This window comes from Micromys minutus (assembly GCF_963924665.1).
Source record: "Micromys minutus genome assembly, chromosome: 13".
In the NCBI taxonomy this organism is placed as follows: domain Eukaryota; kingdom Metazoa; phylum Chordata; class Mammalia; order Rodentia; family Muridae; genus Micromys; species Micromys minutus.
The window spans coordinates 29,119,014-29,139,577 of NC_137982.1; the positions used below are offsets into that span (position 1 = coordinate 29,119,014).

General features: G+C 35.0%; 1 protein-coding gene across 1 annotated transcript in view; it reads left to right on the forward strand.

Moving 5' to 3' along the window:
• The window catches only part of GALNT13 (polypeptide N-acetylgalactosaminyltransferase 13), a gene marked incomplete at both ends in the record, with an annotated part of 487,973 nt that overhangs the window by 242,298 nt on the left and 225,111 nt on the right, over nucleotides 1-20,564 (forward strand). The window contains 3 exons of the mRNA XM_080927236.1: nucleotides 4,489-4,655; nucleotides 4,920-5,127; nucleotides 7,600-7,770. Of these exons, the coding sequence (XP_080783362.1) occupies nucleotides 4,489-4,655; nucleotides 4,920-5,127; nucleotides 7,600-7,770 (546 nt within the window). The remainder of the gene's footprint in view (nucleotides 1-4,488; nucleotides 4,656-4,919; nucleotides 5,128-7,599; nucleotides 7,771-20,564) is intronic.

The window sequence follows — 20,564 nt, forward strand, 5'->3', positions numbered from 1 at the left end:
AGCTCTTATCTAATTGATAAATGGGACTTCATGAAACTGGAAAGCTTTTGTAAGGCAAAAGACTTAGCTAATAAGACAAATTGGCAACCTTCATATTGGGAAAAAAATCTTCACTAACCTCACATCTGAAAGAGGGCTAATATTCAAACTGTATAAAGAAGTCAAGAAGCTAACCACCAAAATAGCAAACAACTTAACCAAAAAAATAGTGTATAGCACTAAACAAAGAATTTATATCAGAACAATCTCAAATGACTGAGAAGCATTTAAGAAATGTTCAAAGTCCTTAGTGATCAGGAAAATGCAAATGCAAATGACCCTGAGATTCCACCTCATACCAATCACAATGGCTAAGATCAAATACTCAGCTAACAACACATGAGGATGTGGAGAAAGAAGAACACTCCTCCACAGCTGGTGGGATTGCAAACTGGTACAACCACTCTGGAGATCAATCTGGAGGCTCTTCAGATAATTGGAAATAGAACTGAAACTCTTGGGTACATACCCAAAAGAAGTCCCATCATGCCACAGGGACACATGTTCATTGTAGCCTTATTTGTCATAGCCCGAATCTGGAAACAACCCAAATGTCCCAAAACAGAAGAATGGATGCAGAAAAGGTGGTTCATTTACACAGTGGAGTACTACTCAGTTATTCAGAACAAGGACATGATGAGTTTTGCAGGCAAATAGATGGATCTAGGTTATATCATCCTAAGTGAAGTAACTCAGGACCAGAAGGACATGCATGTTATGTACTCACTATTAAGTGGATATTGGCCAAAAAGTACAGAATATCCAGGATGCAATCCACAGAACTCAAGAAGTTTAATAAGCCAAAAGGCCCAGTTAAGGATGCCTCAATCACATTTAGGAGGGTGCAGAAAGCAATCACAGGAGGGGGAGGGAGAGAGGGACCTGGGTGAGAAAGGAGACAGAGAGAGAAGAGCAGAACATGATCAGGTATTGGGCAGGGGCAGGTAGGACAGTGCTATTGATTTGTGACTTGAAGTGTTTTAATGGTTTTTGTAAAGTCAGTATGTAGCTAGTTGAACATTGACATTCTTTACAACTCACCTACTATGTGGGTATATGAAACAATGTTTCCCATAGCATTTGGGTGTGTTCCCTGGCAGTGGATAGGCAGGGGATTTTATTAATCTTGTGAGTATGGTCAGCTATAGCTTCAAGTAAGTTGGATGCGATGCACTCTGTATACCGTAGGTGCAAACAGTAATATAATTCTTCATTACTTTGTGAGTATTAAATTACTTAGTATTACCAGACAATCATCATCTGAAGAAAAGGCAGCAAAAAAAAAAAAAAAAAAAAAAAAAAAACAGAAAACAATAAATTTCAGTTCATGAAGCAATCTATATTTCTGGAGAAATGATTGTATTTCTGCTTTTTGCTAATCATAAATTGAGCATTTTCAATAACCTTGCTTTCTATATCAACCACAGACAAGCAGTGATACCATCTCCTAGGATCTCATTAGAAATGTAGAATGTTAAGCACATCCAAGTTCTACTGAAACAGAAGAAAAAAAATTCTTATAAAAGTCATTTGTGCCTTAATATTTAGAAAGGACTTCATATGAAGCCTATGAGAAATTATCAGTAAAATTACTTACAGGTGCAATATTTGATTTCTGAGGCATGAGCTCAGTTTTTGCCTCTAGTAAACTAAAAGACACAAATTGACAATTGAGAATTAATTTTAAAATAAGTAAAGAAAACTTGATACAGTACAAAATCAATGTTACTGATTCAAAAAGTAAAGGTAATAATTTCATAGGAAGAAACATCTAAGTGAAGTTAAATGCTAAGTGAAGTTACTTTTCTTCCCTTATAGTACACAAAGTTATGGTATATTTTGCAGTAACTGAATACTATGTGTATAAAATGCAAATGCTATTACAAGTTCTGTGTATTATCCTCTAATTAGAAAGCAAGGGAATCACAACACATTTAAAAATTTTAATTGAAAGCTTCTTCTTCTCCTGTATGAAACATTCCACAGTTTTCCATGCTTCTGCTCTTCCTAGATCTATCCCAATCTCCTCTAACTCCTATCTCCCTCCTTTCCTCCACTTTCCCCTCATTCCTCTTCAGAAAAGTAAGTATTCAAGAGAGGACAAAACAATGTATTAAGAAAAGAAAAAAAAAAAAAAAAAAAAAAAAAAAAAAAAAAAAAAAAAAAAAAACAAGACAAAAAAACCTAATGGGACAAAGGAACCAGTAGGAGGAAAACAATCCCAAGAGTAGGTACAAGAGTCAGAAATATATATGCTCCCTCTGATAGGAGTCCCAGAAAAACGCCAAGCTAAGAGTGATCACATACATGACATGGTGTAGGCTTCACACTTGAGGATTCAGTCTCTGTGAGGCCAGGTGAGCCTACTTAGTTCACTTAGTGGCCCATGTTCTCCTTGTGTCTTCTATACCCTCTGACTCCTACAGTCTTTCCTTTGGGCCTTTTCTGGTTTCTTTAGCTCCTAGGTGTGGGAACTTATCAGACTTCCAAGTTAGATTCTCTCTTGACATAATGTCTGACTGTAGATCTCTGAAAACCTTCACATCTGCTGCCAGGAGACACCTCTCTGATGACTCCTGTGTTGATCGCCTGTAGAATACCTTCATGTGCCCAAGAGACTAGAATGTAGTGGGATACTAGGCATTATCTACTATGATCAGATAACTTTATTTCTTAAGATTATCCTGTATGAATCAATATTTTCTTATTTGGCATTTAGAATTCCAAACAGAAAATTCCGATTTAAATGAATTACTTAAAGAAACACCTGACACTGGGTAGCATTTATTAACTGTTTTATTACTATTTTAAGCCAGTAGATGTTGAACATTGGAGTCTCTTCACATTGTTTGTATAAATTTACTTTAGTGATGATATTGATTCTACTGTCATATTTTAAACTTGGCATGCTGAAGGTGATGGGAGATTTTGATGGGGTAGACAGTACAGGTCTGACGAAAACAGTAGAAAAACACTCCACATGTACTGTAATGGCTTCCTCAGTTCATTTAATGCTGAGCTGCCCGGAGGTAAACATGAGAGGATGAAAAAGTACAAGAAACATTTTCCACAGAGTGGGGAGAGCTGTGAACCCATCACATTCTCTTTCCTTATACGCACAGTATCTAGTGCGCTGTAGAGTTTAGTGCATGTTTATCTTCAAATAAGCTCATGCAAAAGTGTTATAAGCTATATATGTGGTGTATAAAGAGACTCTTACCTGACCTATACTTAGAACATTTCACTGACTGGATGACATTTTAGATTGTTTAAAAAAAAAAGACTTAATAGACATGCTCAATTTTATTGTTGGTCTTCACCACCTATATTTCATTAATTTTTTTTCTTCCCTGTGAAAAGATAATTCTAACAATACCACATTGTGTAATATTTTATTATAAATAGCAGGAGGTATCTGGCTTGTTTCACTTCATGGAATTATATTAATTTTTTAACTTTTTAAAGTATTTCACATTAAACATGTCCTAGAGTGAATAAGCTTGCACTTCTGCTACAGAAGTCCGCTGACACGGTTCCCAGTCCATAGTAAAGAGAATTTAAAATTACATGACAAACACATCTCCTGGTTGGAAAGTTTACGGAGGAAATGATCATCTGCATGCTCCGTTTTAGGGTGTCTACTTACGAAATATGTTTTATTCAACCGCTTATTGACCCCTTTGCTCCTGAAGCTAGCAGCAAAGCAGGACTTCAGGCACCATTTCAGACTTAGCAAATTAGATCTGTTTGGTTTTTTGTTTGTTTTGATAATTTTATATTCAAAAAATTAACTACCTTTTATTGACTATTTTTTTAATTACATTTTAAATGTTATCCCCTTTCCTGATTTCCCCTCTGGTATCCACCTATCCTACCCCCCCTCCTCTCATTGCCTCTTTGACAGTGTTCCCCCACCGACCCACTTGGTGGAAGTACGTTACTGTATTCTCAAATACAGTGAATAGCTTATTTTCTTAAATATTAGGAGAAATAAATAATCCCAGTCTTACATGCTTGAAAACTGTACAGATTCATCACTATTTATACCCATAGAGCTTTTGGAGCTATGCTTTTCTTTTGTAGATCAAAGAATAAAAATTGTTTTTAGTAAATGAATTTGTCTGGCTCTATTGTATCTAGTGTCTTAATTATTTGACAGTTTGAGAATATTATTTCAGTTTTTTCAGATTTTTCTTAGAATTATGGAAATCATGGTGCTTTGTTCCCTGCAGGAGTTAAAATAAAATATTGGCAATTATGCATATTTAACTTTCAAAAGGCCAAGTGATTACTCACAGTGCTTATGAAAAAAATGTTCCATATATTCATAAATCAGCTCCTTGGTATAGGACTTTGAAGTCTAACATTTTATTTTTATAAATATTCGTACTGAGGAAGATCAGGATGAAATATGAATTTATTATGATCACTGTTTTTGCATTTTTCTAGATGCAAGACTAAAGTCTACCCTGATGAACTTCCGAACACAAGTGTAGTCATTGTGTTTCATAATGAAGCTTGGAGCACTCTACTTAGAACTGTCTACAGTGTCATAAATCGCTCACCGCACTACCTGCTCTCTGAGGTCATCTTGGTTGATGATGCCAGTGAAAGAGGTATGCTTTGCACCTCTGCAAACAGGGATCATTTTATCACCAGAAAGTAGCTGGACTAATATATATCTTGATGTGTAGCATCGTTTAACTGATGGGCGTTTTATTTTTGCAGTTTTTTTTAAACTCTGTATCTGAGATTGTAATTACATACACATCTGATATCTGCACGTATAAGTTTGGGACTGCCCCCTCTCCGCGCACATCTTGTTTTCTTCTAAGAATGTCTCCAAATCTTCCTCATCCATTTCTTATTCCGTGTGACAGATTTTCTCAAGTTGACATTAGAGAACTACGTGAAAACGTTAGAGGTGCCAGTTAAAATTATCAGGATGGAAGAGCGCTCTGGGTTAATACGAGCTCGTCTCCGAGGAGCAGCGGCTTCAAAAGGACAGGTCATAACGTTTCTGGATGCACACTGCGAGTGCACCTTAGGATGGCTGGAGCCCTTGCTGGCGAGAATAAAGGAAGACAGGTAGGGAGCCCTGTGTTAAGTCTGCAAGGCGTACGCCTGTACCTCTGAAGGCAGCTCTGGCTGACTATCACAATGCCTAGACCAAAATTCTATTTTCAGATGGTTTATTTCATATGCTTCAAAAGAGGCAGTTTTCTCATTTTTAAGATGAAAACCACATTGATTCGTGTTAAGCATGGGTAAGTGATTAAGAATAATCAAATGGTACAGTGAAAAAAATGTTTGGAGCATTTAGAGGTGAAGTTAATCATTCCAGTTTGACAGCATAATATGCTGTGGGAAAATTTCAAAGCACCTTTGGTCCTCCGAACTCCCCTGGGCAGGGATTGCAGGTGTTCGAACAAACATGCTTATGTTACTGCAAGTGCAGAGAATATTCTAGTTCTTCCCATTCCTTCAGCAGGGTTCTCTTCATTGCCTTTGTGCCTTCAGTCATTCTGAAACTTCATCTCAAAGTTCTTAAACACACACACACACACACACACACACACATACACACACACACATGCACGCACTCACAAACACGCAGGCACGCACGCATGCACACACGCATTCACAACTTCCTGAAATAATACAATCTGTTTTTAAAAGTAAGCAGAACACAGTATAATAACATTATTATTTCTACCAATCAATTTCAAAACTTGAAAGACTGAACTTTGTAGGATTAAGACCTTGCAATTCTTCTTAGTGATTATGACATTTTGTAGCTATTCATAAGTGTGGCTGCTAAATTAGTGTAATTCTTAGTACCTAATGAAGATAATAAACATTGAATGCTATCTGATGTGATAAATCTTTGGAGAACACCTAGCTTGTATTGCCATGTCATGCACAGTAGAAGAACTCTGAATTGAAAATTTTATTTAAATGCTCAAAACAAAGGATTCTGGTGAGAACTAGTTCAGCCACTTCACATAAATGGCAGGAGCTGCTACTTGCCATTAAGATAGATAGAGGCTATTAATAAAATGAACCACAACAGTTCAAGAAGCCAGTGGGAACTTCTTAGTCAATTTAGTACACTATACAGCTAATAACAGTTTGTGTATTGTACAGTGTTCACAGGACAATGAGGCTGACAAAGCAAAATGAAGTTAGAATCTCTTCAATATATTCTCGGGTAACATATTATACTCTTCTTTCAACATATACAACTTAATGTGCTTTTAATCGAATGTTTTATATTTCCATATATAAACCATTTGTTTTTATTCTAGACATTTATTTGCATTGTATTTATGCATATATAATGAGTCTTTCTGTTTCTGATTATACATTTTTACACTGCCATAATTAGACAACAAATGTGCTCGAGAGAATAAATCTGATTTATTGCCCATTAAAAGTTCTGGGCATCCAGTAAACAATTAATTAATTAATTGATGTTATGATTTGCTTGTGGCTGGATTCACCAAGAAGCCTTTACAGGGGTTGGATGAAGCTTAGTGATTTCAGAGAACTTTATCAATGGCCAACTGTATGGCATATAGGACTACATTGTAATGAATGGAAGCACTACTGCAGATATTGTAGTCCTTTCCATAGCTATGGGTGAAGTAGAATGTGGGTGACACTTTGTTCTTCAGAATTTAATCAATGCCATTGTGAGTAGGCATGAACATTTTCTTGTGGTGATGATTGGTGGTTAATCTATTAAGACTACAAAGAGGCAAGAGTGAGAGAAGCTATGAAAGAGATGAAAAAAAATACCAAAGCATGACCTAAATGAAACATCTGTATACTAAATAGACTCACAACAAAACTAAAACATCATGAATATTATTTAGTATAGGAAACTAAGGTAAAACAGAAAAACAAAAGTTACTGTCTTGTTTTAGCACATTCCCTGGACTGACTGAGATATTCAGAGACTCAGAGTTCTCTGACAGCTTGCTGATAAGTTGTCATGGTCCTGCTGTCCTTCATAGATGCTGTTTATTGGTACTAATAGATCGTGATCTTAATTTTTGCTGAATATTTTTTCCTTAAGGGAATTTTCTCTGTGACAAGTTTTCCTATAATCTTTAAACTAACTTGATCTATTTGAAATGCAAAGCTCCAGATCTAATTTTCTCTCATCCACTCTCCCTCCCCGTATGCTATTGCTTTTCAGTGGGTTATAGCTAAGAATGATGCATAATATTAAAGCAACTTGACTAATCATGCTGTGGGTGGTAGCTTATGAAAAATAGTCAATGTTCATCCTGCTGAGTTAGTACTTAGAATGCATTCTGAAATCAGCTTGAAGGTCAATTAGAATATTTGATTAGATTTCACATCATAGCATTAAGGTAAAGGTGAGGAAGAGAAGCAGTCTCAGGAAATGGTTCAGCAGAGAATAAGGATAAGATAGAAATAAAGGCAGTGGGGTCATAAAATTAATTAAATGTTATAACATTATCTATAATCAATTTGAAGGGCTAATGTAAATTATCATTTGTGTGTGAATTGGCTTTTGTTTCTCTACAGGAAAAGAGTTGTGTGTCCAATCATTGATGTTATTAGCGATGACACCTTTGAGTACATGGCTGGGTCAGACATGACTTATGGCGGTTTTAACTGGAAGCTAAATTTTCGATGGTATCCTGTCCCTCAGAGAGAAATGGATAGGAGAAAAGGAGACAGAACATTACCTGTCAGGTACACAGATTATTATTTCCAGACTAGTCATTTTTTTAATTCTTATGTTAACCAGAGAACATTGTGAGTCTGGTCTCAGTTTGCAAAAATGCTTAAAAGCATTGACTACTTTCTGTATATTTTTGCACTTTACACAATCAAACAAGAATCAGTGACAACACTGAATGAGGTTATCATGGGCAAACTATGTGGCGATATGAATGTGTGTGTTTTATTGTGTGCTTGTGTGTGCTTTATTACATAATAAAATAGATGTTGTTTCTAAATATTTGGTAGTTCAAATGAATGTGTGTAATATGAAATGCTTTTATTATAATGAAAGTAGTGTTAAAAGTGAAGTGACCAAAATGTTTCACTAAATATTCTAAACTTATTGCTTTGAAAATGTTGTATTCCTTTCAGTGTCATAGAAATAGTTATTTGGAAAATTTTAATGTGTTAACAGATACAAATGCTTTTTTGTCTAAGCTTTCAAAAATCCCTTAATTTGAAGCATTTACAGTGAAATGCATCTTACTCGTAGTTTTCAACCATATTTATCATCATTTTCTAAAAGACCACTCACTTAAATAATGCTAAAATATAACTGTCCTCATATAAGTCTTTTGACTACAACAAAAAATCAATTGTCCAAAAATATTCAGGGAGATATTTCATTATCTTTTTAAAGGTGAATTTAAAAAAAAATTACTGTTCTCTTGAAAAAAAATGTAAAATTATTGTAATCTCCAAAAACAATGTAAATATACTCTGATCTGTAGTATACCTGGTAGTTCATTATCGGGTGAGGTGAGATTAATTCCTAATAATATAATGCATTCAATTAAAATTCAAAAGAAAACTCTGAATAGTAGAATAGAACAATTTAAACAACTAAGTATTAAAAATCGTTAACATTTTTAAGAGATATACTACCATAGTGAGAAAAATGAGTATGGCCCTTAATAATTGCATAAGATCTGTCAGTGTGGAGAGTATATCATCCTACAGTTTTTAAGTGTTTTATAATCTTCACATCTGCCCATCCTGGTTGTCCCTTAAATTAGCATGTAAAGGATATATATTAACTCTACGATTTATTAATAAGGCTCCTGTCCTATATAGTTTTATTTAACTATTTATAGTTTTTACACCAATTGAAAATCATCAAACCATGTCACAGGCACACACACTTGGATATTGTAATCATACAACAAATTGAATAAATCCATATTCAAGAGAAAGCGAACTGTGTAGAAATGTGTTTAAGAAATTTTACTGAGATATGGGAGTACAGGGATCCTGTACTTAAATTTATTAACTCAAGCTGGAAAGGCAAAATTAAAGTAGCCAATACTCTGCGAAGACTTAGCTGATCTTATTCATTAAGTGAGATAAGTGACAGACGAAGCAGCCATTATGCTCATTTCTTGCTCACAAAAAACAATGAGTGTCATCAAGAACCTATATATTAAAAATGTTATGTGGTTTTGATAAAAATGTATGAGAACCAATGAAATCTATGGATTTTCTTTATGGACTGAACTTAATTTTGTTTTCTAAAATAATGAAAGATGAACGGAGGAACCTCAGTGTCTGCTGGAGTTTGAAGATTCTTATGGCAAAAGGTTAATGAATTCATGAGCACAGTTGTAGCAGCAGGCAGGTAATTTTCATCAGCAGTGCTGCCATGTGAACTTTGTATTTCTAATTCATTACTCAGAGATGTGATCATTTCTCTCCCCTTCATGCAAACAAATAAATCATTCTATGTATTGAGGATAGATTTTTTTTCCCACTTGATTAACTGAACCGTGAATAGCTAAAGGGATCAAAATTAAGCTGAGACTTAGTTTTGTTTAGGATAATGCTTAATTTGAAATGTCCCTTATGACAGACCTTTGCAGTCACTGTAATTGGCTAGTCATCATGTAGATATCCAAGCACACAGCTGCAATCATAATTCACCAACTAGTCACCTAAACTCAGCCTTATTAAAGGTAAAACATATAGTGGTGATACTCTACCATACCATAGTATAGTCCTGACTATATACTATAGTATAATATACAGCTCCTGGCTCTAGTATTTTCAGTAATAAAGAAAAGGGATTTACAAAAAAGAAGTTTTGAGCCTATTTACTTCAATCAGTAAAGGTTTTTGGCAGCATTTAACATCTTAACTGCAAAAGACAGTGACTACCATTTTAGGGGTTAGAGCAAAATCTAGATACCTAGGTGGCAAACATGTTCTTTACATACTTAGTTTTAGTGTTTCATATTTGTAGAAAACCTCCAACATTGAAATGAGATGTTTGGATTAAAACTTGGCTTTTGGAGCTATTGTAATCTCTTGTTAAAATGGTGCAACCTTTCTTCTTGTCTGCACTCAAGGGAACAGAGTAGAATCACCACTATACCAAAGACATGAGAGCCTAATGCTATCCTTGTATGATTGTCTCTCTGACTCTATGCCAAGGGTCAGTTACCATTTACCTTCTTTATTGTGCTTAAAGAACTAAAATGTATTCCCTGATTTAAATCATAATTGACTATGGTTATGGTTATTTCATTTTCTAAGTCTACTTCCTGAGAAGTTATTTTAAGTTTGAAAGACATTGAACACATTCGTTTGTATAAATATAATTATACATTACCCAATGAAATTGACACCACATGCAAGGTAGCCCTGCCAAATTGAGGGCTACCTTACTTCAGTTTTTGTTTTTGTGATAAAATAGCTGGACTAAAGGCTACTTAGAATAGAGAGGTCTGATAGTGCTTACAATCTCAGGTTATAGTCCGTCACAGCACTCGTGCAAAGGAATAAGAAAACTACACAATTTATCTCATCATAGTTAGAGGTTAAAAGAAGAGTGAAGGGCATGTATCCATGTTCTCTATTAGGTTTGCTTTCTCTTATGTAATCCAGCATCCTGAACTTACGAATGTTGTTATACATTTTGAGTCTCAGTTTTTCAACATAAATAAAGCCAGTTAATGAAATTTGACCTAGACATGCTCACAGGATAGCCTGATCTTCACAAATCTCATTGACTTCAAGGATACATCAATCTGCCAATTAAAACTAAGAATCACTGGACTAAAATATTCACTTTCTTTTTAGTACAAAAATTTTTAGTTGATTTTTGATTTTAGAATAAAATTGAGGTAAATATGATCCTGCATGGAAATCCATATGTATGTACCTTTCTGTTCACGGTGTTGGATCCTGCACATATAAAAGTTTCACAGCAACCTCTTCTGTAGGGTTACTTATTGTTTAATATTGGACTTACAGATTTTAGATGAAGAGTCATAATATGCAGATTGATTTTGGGTATGCAAAATATAACTATTTTAATACTCAAGCAATATTAAATATATGTAATACTATATTTCTGAAAATAAGCCTGGGTTAAATATTATGTACTGTCTTAGTATTTTAATTATTCACTGTATATAACCCTCAATAAATAGTTATGAAGACACTTGTTTCCACTTTAGTTTCTCACTGATTAAAATATATTTTATAAGAGACATACTGCTTATTTCTCATCCATCTAACATTTTATTCTTCACATCTTATGTCTCATTTAGTTGCTATTAATGTTCTTAATATAACTTGTTTCACTATTCCATCCAGTATACTGTTAAGTGTGTTCTGATTGTAACTGAAGAGCTTTAGGTTTTTATTTAATTCTTGTTATTACACTTAATTACACACCTAGATTTCATTATCAGCTTTTATTCAAGAATATTTTACTTACTTTTATACCCACTGTTATGAGCACTTAACTGATACACAATTACTCTTTATTTATTTAGAATTATGTATGTGTAAATAATATCAAATAAATTTGATAATAGAATTAGTAATATCTTTGGTTACAAATGCTATGCCCTCCTTTGAAACGATAAGAAAATTTTCAAGTGCTCTGTTTATACTGGCCTAGTATGCTATAAGAGAAGCAAAGTAGAAGTGAGTTTTGGGGAGAAATATGCTTTTTTTCTTAACTATAAGACTCAAAACTATTCTCTCTGCCTTGCTAAATTATATAATGGATTAAAGTGACACAAAGTATTAAATAAGAAACATCTTTCACAGGAATCATAAGTTGTGTTTATTCCTCATAATGGAACTTGTACGTGTTGTATAATAACTGTGACAAATGTTCAAACTCACAGGAAAGCATAAGACTAAGTACCCCAACTCGGTCTGTGTCATATTTCCTTCTAAAGCCTCTCTTTAACTGAATTTAATCACAGTTTAAATTTTATCACACTATTTTTATGTCATTAAAGTTGTTGTTATTTTATTTTTTGGTTTTGGATAAAACTTTTGATTAGCTGCTGCTGTCTTACCAGCTCACAACCTACTTTATATAACAGAAACTGGTTGGAGATTCATTTTGTCATTGTTGTTTGTTTTCTGTTCCGTTTTGTTTTTGAAATGAGGTCCCTTTTATCTTAGATTGACTATTAATTTGTTATGTAGCTGAAAGTAGTGTTTAAGTTTTTATGAACATCCGGCCTCTACCTACACAGTTCTACGTTTTTACAAGGCATGTGCTATTGCATCTGATTTTATGCAGAGATGTAGACCAGGGCTGCATGTTTACTAAGCAAGACCTAAACCAAAAAAAGACCAACCTAAGCTTCCAAACAAAGTCTTGCATCTGAATTTTATTCACGTTTACCTGTTCATTTACCCCAGCACTAGGAACAGAGCTCAAGTCTTGTACTTTGTAGGCAAGCATTCTTCCCCTGTATTATGCCTCACCTTTCAATTATGCTTTGATTAAAGTACATAAACTGAGAAAAGATTCTTATATTTAATTCTTAACAAAGGATTGAAACAAAAGCACAGAGAATGTCAGCAATTTTAAGCAGAATAAATGCTTGGAAAGAAACTGTTCAACAGTGACCATTGAGCTGCTCCCTTTTTTTGCATCCTTATCTTCAAGTTCATGTGGTTTGGGAAGCGTGTAAGCATTCTGTCTTAAATTGAACCTTTAACTATATATATTTTGATAAATTAATTGGTTGATTAATTTACTTTTTAAAGTCCCATTGTTATCCCCCTTCTGATCCTCCCTGTGACTGTTCTTCATCCAATACCTCCTCCCCTATCTCTAAAAGGATATTTCTATCCCACACCCACATCCCACCAGACCTCCCCACTCCCTGGGACCTCTAGCCTGTTTTGCTTTTTCTCTCACTGAGGCCAAAACAAGATGTCCTCTGTTGTTTATGAGTAGGCAGTCTCAGCCAGTGTATGCTGTCTGGTTGGTGGCTCAATGTCTGAAAGATCATGAGGCTACAGGTTAGTTGACACTGCTGGTCTTTCTGTGGGGTAACACTCCTCCTCAGCTCCTTCCAGTTTTTCCATAATTAAACCACAGGGGTCCCCTGCTTGGGTATAAACATTTGCATCTGACTCAGCTGCTTGTTGGGCTTCTTGGAGTGCAGCCCTGTTAGGCTCCTCTCTGTAAGTACACCATAGCATCTGTACTAGTGTCAGGCCTTGGAGCGTCTCCTGAAGCTGGATGGAAAGATTATATTTGCATTTTATTACTTTCTTCTGGTTACACGACATTTGTAAGATTTTTATTACAATCTGTTATATGAAAATAAACTGGGCAGTTCACAAAGTGTTCAGTGAGATTCATTAAAATGTATATTTATTCACTGAATAATGGGCCCACATTAGTCAAAGCATTTAATACAGCCGGTTTCATTTTGTCCTTTTATTTATTCAACTATTCTTTAGTATGAAGTTAAAGTATAACAACAATAAAAAAATATCATTGCACCAAATATTATGCCAATTAGTAAGCATTCTTTTGGAGATTAGTATATCAGGTAGGAATATCACAAAAAAAAATAGAGAAAGAGAAAATACAGGTGTTCTGTGTTGGAAGTGAGATCTTTAATTACAAGACAAAATATTCAAGTTCCAGACTTGTTAGGAAGTGGTTTCTTTATTAGCAAAAAGAGTTTTTCTTGCAATAACTGAATTTTTAGCATCTAAAAAGCCTGGAACTGTGTTTTCCACCCTCTAAGAATTGAGAACATTTCTTTGCTGAGTGTGTAAGTCAGTGTTAACTCTTCTAATGTTGGGAGGATATAGGGAAGTGAAGGGGATGTGGGAAGAAGTCTTCATGGAAGGACTTGTACGGGGACAACATTTAAGATATAAATAAATGCAATAAAACCAAAATAAACAAAAACTAGCAATACCTTCTCCTGAGCCAAATGTGTCTTTCCCATACCAGTGCCTGATGCTCACTGTGCTATTCTATATCCCACAGAGCTTGTTTCCTCTGTAAAACTTTTTATCTACACTCAGCATTTGACTTCAGTCATTTCAAGAGAAAGGCTCTGAGTCTTAGCTCAGTTCCATACTTCTGCATGCATTGTAAAATGTGAACCAAGAAGGAAAAACAGCATTTCATTTTCATCTAAGTTCTGATGGTAGAGTATTAAATCAAATGAAGTCATCAAATAAAATTAAGTATACTTATATATTTAATATATTGCTTTAATAAATTTAAAACTTTTGAGTTCAGCATTTCTTAATATTCATACAACTGAAAATATGCTAAAAATACTCCATGTTAACATTTATTGTTATATTAGTTTGTAATAATTGAGATACATTATTTTTAGTTTATTTATTTTTTTCTCATAGTCCAACCATAGTCTCCCCTCCCTATTTTCCTCCCAGAACCTTCCAGAATTCCTAGTCTACTCCCCATCCACCCCTCCCCTTGTCTTGCATGCCCCCATGGATACCAACCAAACATAGCATAAAAAGTTGCAGTAAGGCTGGGTATCATCCCCCCTAGTAAAGCTGGATGAGGCACTGAGATACATTATTAGAACAGATTTACACCTAAAAATCTAAAATTTATTTTTACATTTATATTTACATAGGTCTAGAGATGTGATCAGAAAGTATAGTTATTAGTAATTAGTGAATGATTAGTAATTATAAAGATGCAGTTAGTGCAAAGCAAGAAGTGAGAAAACACAGATCAGCTGTCAGCCTCCTAACCTGAAGCACGTGATGAATGAATGACCTTACTGAAGTAAAACACACAGAATGAGAATGGCACCCAGGGAGACACTAGGAAGTCCACCCCGGATCACACAGGCTTGACAGTTATTAAGTGAATACACAGACAGAGCTTTTAATGCTGTATTTTACATAACTGGCATATACTAGATTAAACACATGTCCACAATCAAACAGCAGCAAGATAAGAAAGTGGAAGGTTTATCAGTAAGAATAATCAAACTAGCAGAACATGTAAGACAGCCACAGGTGTAAAAAATTTCAGGCAGGTAGGCTGATGAATTATCCAAGGCTTTCAAAGGAAGCAGTTGAAGAGAGGCTGCCTGAGGTCAGAATCAGTGGAGAACCATGAGAGAGAACTTGATGCAGAGGTGGCAGACAGATCCAGTTTCACTTACTGGGAAATCCAGAGACTGTGTATAAATCATCCTTTCCATACGATCTGCAGTGAGGCCATAGAAAGTGTCAGTCCATATGAAGGAGCCCTGGGATGGACTGAAGATTTTTGGTTCAGTGTAGACTTTAACTGAGCAGGTATGTAAGCTCGAGGGGACAATCTCAGAATCCAAGGCATGAAACAGAAGTGCAACAAGAAATGAGCAAAGAACCAGCTCTAGTCAGAAAACCTGAGATCACAACACAAATTTTACTGTATAAGATAAAGTACGATCTAGTTTCTCGTGAAGTAAGAGGGAATAGAGACCTATGGGGATCCACGAAAATAGTTCAGAAAGAGCCAAAGAGAGACAATATTTAATGATTAGGAACATAGGGTTGTATGCATTTCATTAATTATAAGATAATTAAGGAGAAACCAATTTTCTTTGTTTTTTTTGTCATATTATTTTTATTAAAAGGATCAGAAAAATAATATCAAATATTTTCTACTTTGTTCATTAAATGATATCTTTTTTTAAAAATTGAACAACTTTATTTTTAAAAGCAAAAATAAATGTACAGATTTTAAACATTTTTGCATAAAAGTATACAAATACATTTTTGCCAGTACTTGATTTTTTTAAAAGTTTGATAGTATGCATTAAAATCTTACTAGTTACAATGAGAATAAAGTACATGTAAAACAAGAGATAACCTAGAAATAGTCAAAGTTTTCTTGGTGTCTAAAGGTTAAGCATAATGGTTTTTCATTTTGTTTCTTTTTTTTTTCTTGAACTTCATATAGTCTGTGAGTTGTTTCTGGGGTGTTCAGAGCTTTCTGGAGTTAGTATCCAATTATCAGTGACTGCATATTATGTCTGTTTCTTGTGACTGGGTTATCTCACTCAGGATAATATTCTCTAGATGCATCCATTTTCTTAAGAATTTCATAAAGTCATTGTTTCTGATAGTTGAGTAGTACTTTATTGTGTAAATATACCACATTTTTTGTATCCATTCATCTACTGAAAGACATCTGAGTTCTTTCCAACTGCTAGTTATTATAAATACGGCTGCTGCGAACATTGCGGTGCATGTGTCTTTGTTGTATGTTGGAGCTTCTCTGGGGTATATGCCCAGAAGTTGGATAATTGGGTCTTCAGGTAGTACAATGTCCAATTTTCTGAGTGATTGCCAGACTGATTTCCATAGTGGTTATACCAGTTTACAACCCCACCAACAGTGGAGAAGTGTTCCTCTTTCTCTGCATCCTCACCAGCATCTGTTGTCATCTGAATTTTTGATCTTAGCCATTCTGACTGGTGTGAGGTGGAATCTCAGGGTTGTTTTGGTTTGCATTTCCATGATGACTAAGGATGTCGAGCACTTCTTTAGATGTTTCTCAGCCATTCGATATTCCTCAATTGAGAACTTTTTGTTTAGCTCTGTACCCCATTTTTAATAGGGTTGTTTGATTCTCTAATGTCTAACTTCTTGATTTCTTTGTATACCTTGGATATTAGGCCTCTATCAGATGTGGAGTTGGTAAAGATCTTTTCCCAATTTGCTGGCTGCCATTTTGTTTTCTTGGCAGTGTCCTTAGTTTTACAGAAACTTTGCAATCTCATTACGTCTCATTTCTCAATCATTGACCTTAGAGCACAAGCCATTGGTGTTCTGTTCAGGAAATATTCTCCTGTGACTATGTGTTCTAAGGTTTTCTCTACTCTCTCTTCTAATAATTTCAGTGTACCTGGTTTAATGTAAAAATCTTTGATCCACTTGCACTTGAGTTTTTTTTTTTTTTTTTTTTTTTTTACAAGGAAATAAGAAAGGGTCTATTTTTATTCTTCTGCATGCTGAGTGCCAGTTGGACCAACACTTGTAAATGAGACAAATGAATGGGTAAGAACACACAAAATATGGTTTGTGTATAAAGTCCAAAATCTATAGCTTGGACTTTAATAGCCAGTTAGCTTTCTTACTTACTCACTCACTGTTCTTACAGTCTTACACTTAGTCTTCCATTCTACCATTATTATTCCACTGTCCTAACATTCTCTGGTTCTCTGGCTCAAAATTATATGAAATAAATTACAAATTTACTCAGTTGTGTTGCATTAAAGAAATAATTAGCTCATTAGGAACAAGAGTACATAACCAGTACTTCTCAGCTGTGGCAGAACATTAGAGAGGATATAGGAGAATGAAGGGGAAAATTTACCCAGAAGACGTTATTAATGTGAGATTATGGATTAATTCCAGAACCTCATCTACAAAGAGGAGATGACAATTATCAAATAACCATGTGAGCATGAATACATTGGCTTATTGATTAATAAGGTTCATTGAGTGCTGGGAACTGTACTGAGTATTTTGCCTCAGAGATCTTAATTCATCTTCACCAATCCATAAAAGTTGGAGTGCTTACCGTCACTGAAACAATTATTACTCAGTCTATGTTGGTGGCTTTGGTTGGTGGTTTAATACACACCTTGCAAAACAATATTTCAGGTAATTCAATAATAACCCAGCCTTTTCATTTTCTAGGTACTGAACACTGAAAGTGCACATTCTTGAATATATAACACATTTGTGATGTAATAAAACAGTTTACAGGACGAGCCTGCTGAAAAACATAGGCAATGTTTATAACTATTTAAAAATATAGTGTTCTAGTTAAACAAACTAATTTATTATCTAAATATAAATTAAGTCCAACTCAAAGCTTTTGCCTTCAGAAGCTATAAGATAATTTTAAGGAATTTTTATTCTGTTTTTGTTTTCTACTATTGAAATGTAAGTAAAAATTTAAATTACTTGATCTATTCTTCTAATTTCATATAGTTTATTTTTTCTATTCTCTATCTGACACACTCATAAGGAAGATGGTCAGCTTTAAGATACAATTCAATGCACATCCCTAAAATGCATTTGTTCTTTGTCAAAAATAAGCTAAGTGGATGACCTCAAAAATGATCATTAACAACGCATCGCTTAACGTTCTCAAGCATTTGATTGTGTTATGGTAGGGCCATTGGAACAATTATGTCACTACTTGTATGGCGTATACTCTGTAGCATTACAATATCTGTATGGATATTATTCTAAAGTTCCCATAGCCCAGTGAGGTCAAGTTATGCCCACATTATAATTACCATCTGCTGAACTCAGTTGGAGTTACACATTACAACTCAGAAGGTCAATGACACTGGATATGATAGGAGCTCAGGAAGAGTAGATGAAATAGAACAGCTTTGAGACCATGATGGTCATATTACTTCACCTGATCGACAGCTTATTACAAGAGCATAGAACTGTCAGAAGACTGGACAAATAGTTTTGCAGATGGTTTGTTTCCTCCTAAATTATTATTAGGCAGTTTTACAACAATATACCATTTAATTAGAAAACATTAGTGTAATTTCTAGCAGAGGGGTATATCATTTCTTTAAAGCAATGGGTTTTGTTGATTTATTCTTAAAATTTCAGAAAATATGCATGCATGTTACAAATCTACATTACTTTTTCCCTACTTCTCTTCTTCAGCAGAGCATCAAAACAAGCAGGAAAGCCTCTACATAACCACTTGGGACCTGGCCCATGTCAATGTGACCTCAGTCTGTTGTGGATAGGAAATTGAGTGTTTGCTTGTATCTGGTTATAAACTGGAAACTTCTTTGGGATTAGGGATGAAGGATCAAATTAGAATTTGGGATCAGGTCTATTTCTTCTTTCAACTCTAGGACCCTAGACTGTTACTGCTTCAGTCTCTGTAAGTTCACAAGTGCTTTGAAATTGTTGATTTAGAGGACTTTTTTTCTTTTTAGTTTGACTTACATAATGACATCTTTTATTAACATATTTCTAAAATTTTTTAAAAAATGTATTTATTTTATAACATTTATTTTTAATTCTCCATCTCCTCTGGTTTTTACCTTTTGTTTTCTCTTTCGCGGTGTTCCCTGATCTCTGAGAGAACGGAATTAAAGGATACTTTCCATTTAGAGCTGAGGGTTCCAACATCCCTCTCTGTATAATGTCTGTCTGTGGGTCTCAGTATTTTTTTCCATTTGCTACAAGAGGAAGCTTCTCTATGGTAGCAGAGCAAGGCACTGAGGCAAGCAGACTGTCTTTAGAAGTTATTTTATTGTGGCAGTTTTGTTTGCTTTTGTTTTGTTTTTGAAATAATAGGCCTTTTTTTTTTTTTTTTTTTTTTTTTTTTTTTGCTATAGATCCTTGGGCTACCTTCTCTTATTAACTTCGGCACTTAGTCACCCAAGCAGTGTAAGATATAATTTCATTCTCTGGAATGGGCTTTAACTAAAACCAGATATTTCCTGCTTACTCCCACAAATTTTGTGCCACAGTTTCCCTGGTATACCTTGTAGGCAGGACATCAGTGTTGATCCAAGGGTTTGTAACTGGTTTGGTGTTTATGTTTCTTCTTTGACAGCACACAGAATATCTTCTTGAACTGCAATGCTAGAATATAAGTGTGAAGAATCATTGTGGGCACTCAGCTTCACCAAGTTTAATGAATTTTGTTAGTGTTATCTTCAGCAGTGAGGTCTTGCTGTCAGTTGGTAGAGAGTAACCTGCAGTCTTGGAAACTGAATTGGTTGTTTGTGGTTTTCATGTGATACTTTTGTGACTTAATTAACTATCATCATTTCAATATTTTCACTTCTGAAAGATATCTCAATATAAATGTGCTACATTTTATTTTTATTGGATATATTCTTTATTTACATTGCAAGTGTTATCCCCTTTCCTGGTTTCACTTCTGGAATTCTCCTATTTTATTCCCCATGCCCTGCCTCTATGAGAGTGTTCCCCAACATATCTACTCCCTCCCATCTCTGCACCCTGGTGTTCCCACATTGGAGTATTAAGGTTTCACAGGGCCAAGGGTCTCTCTTCTCACTGATGCCCCATAAGGCATCCTCTGCTACTTATGCAGCTGGAGCCATGGGCCCCTCCATGTGTACTCTCTTTTGTCGGTGGTTTAGTCTCTGGGAGCTCTGAAGGGTCTGGTTGGTTAATATTGTTCTTTTTACAGGGTTGCAAGCTACTTTAGATCCTCTTTATCTAACTCCTCCATTGGGGATCGAGTTCTCTGTCTAATGGTTGGTTGAGAGCATCCAACTCTGTGTTTTTTAGGCTCTGTAGGAGCTTCTCAGGAGACAGCAATATCAGGCTCCTGTCAGCATGCACTTCTTGGCATCCACAATATTGTCTGTGTTTAGTGACAGTGTAAGGCATGTATCTCCATATGGGGCAGTCCCTGAATGACCTTTTCTTCAGTCTGTGCTCCATAAATGTATCCATATTTCTGTTGAGGGACTTGTAGTTAG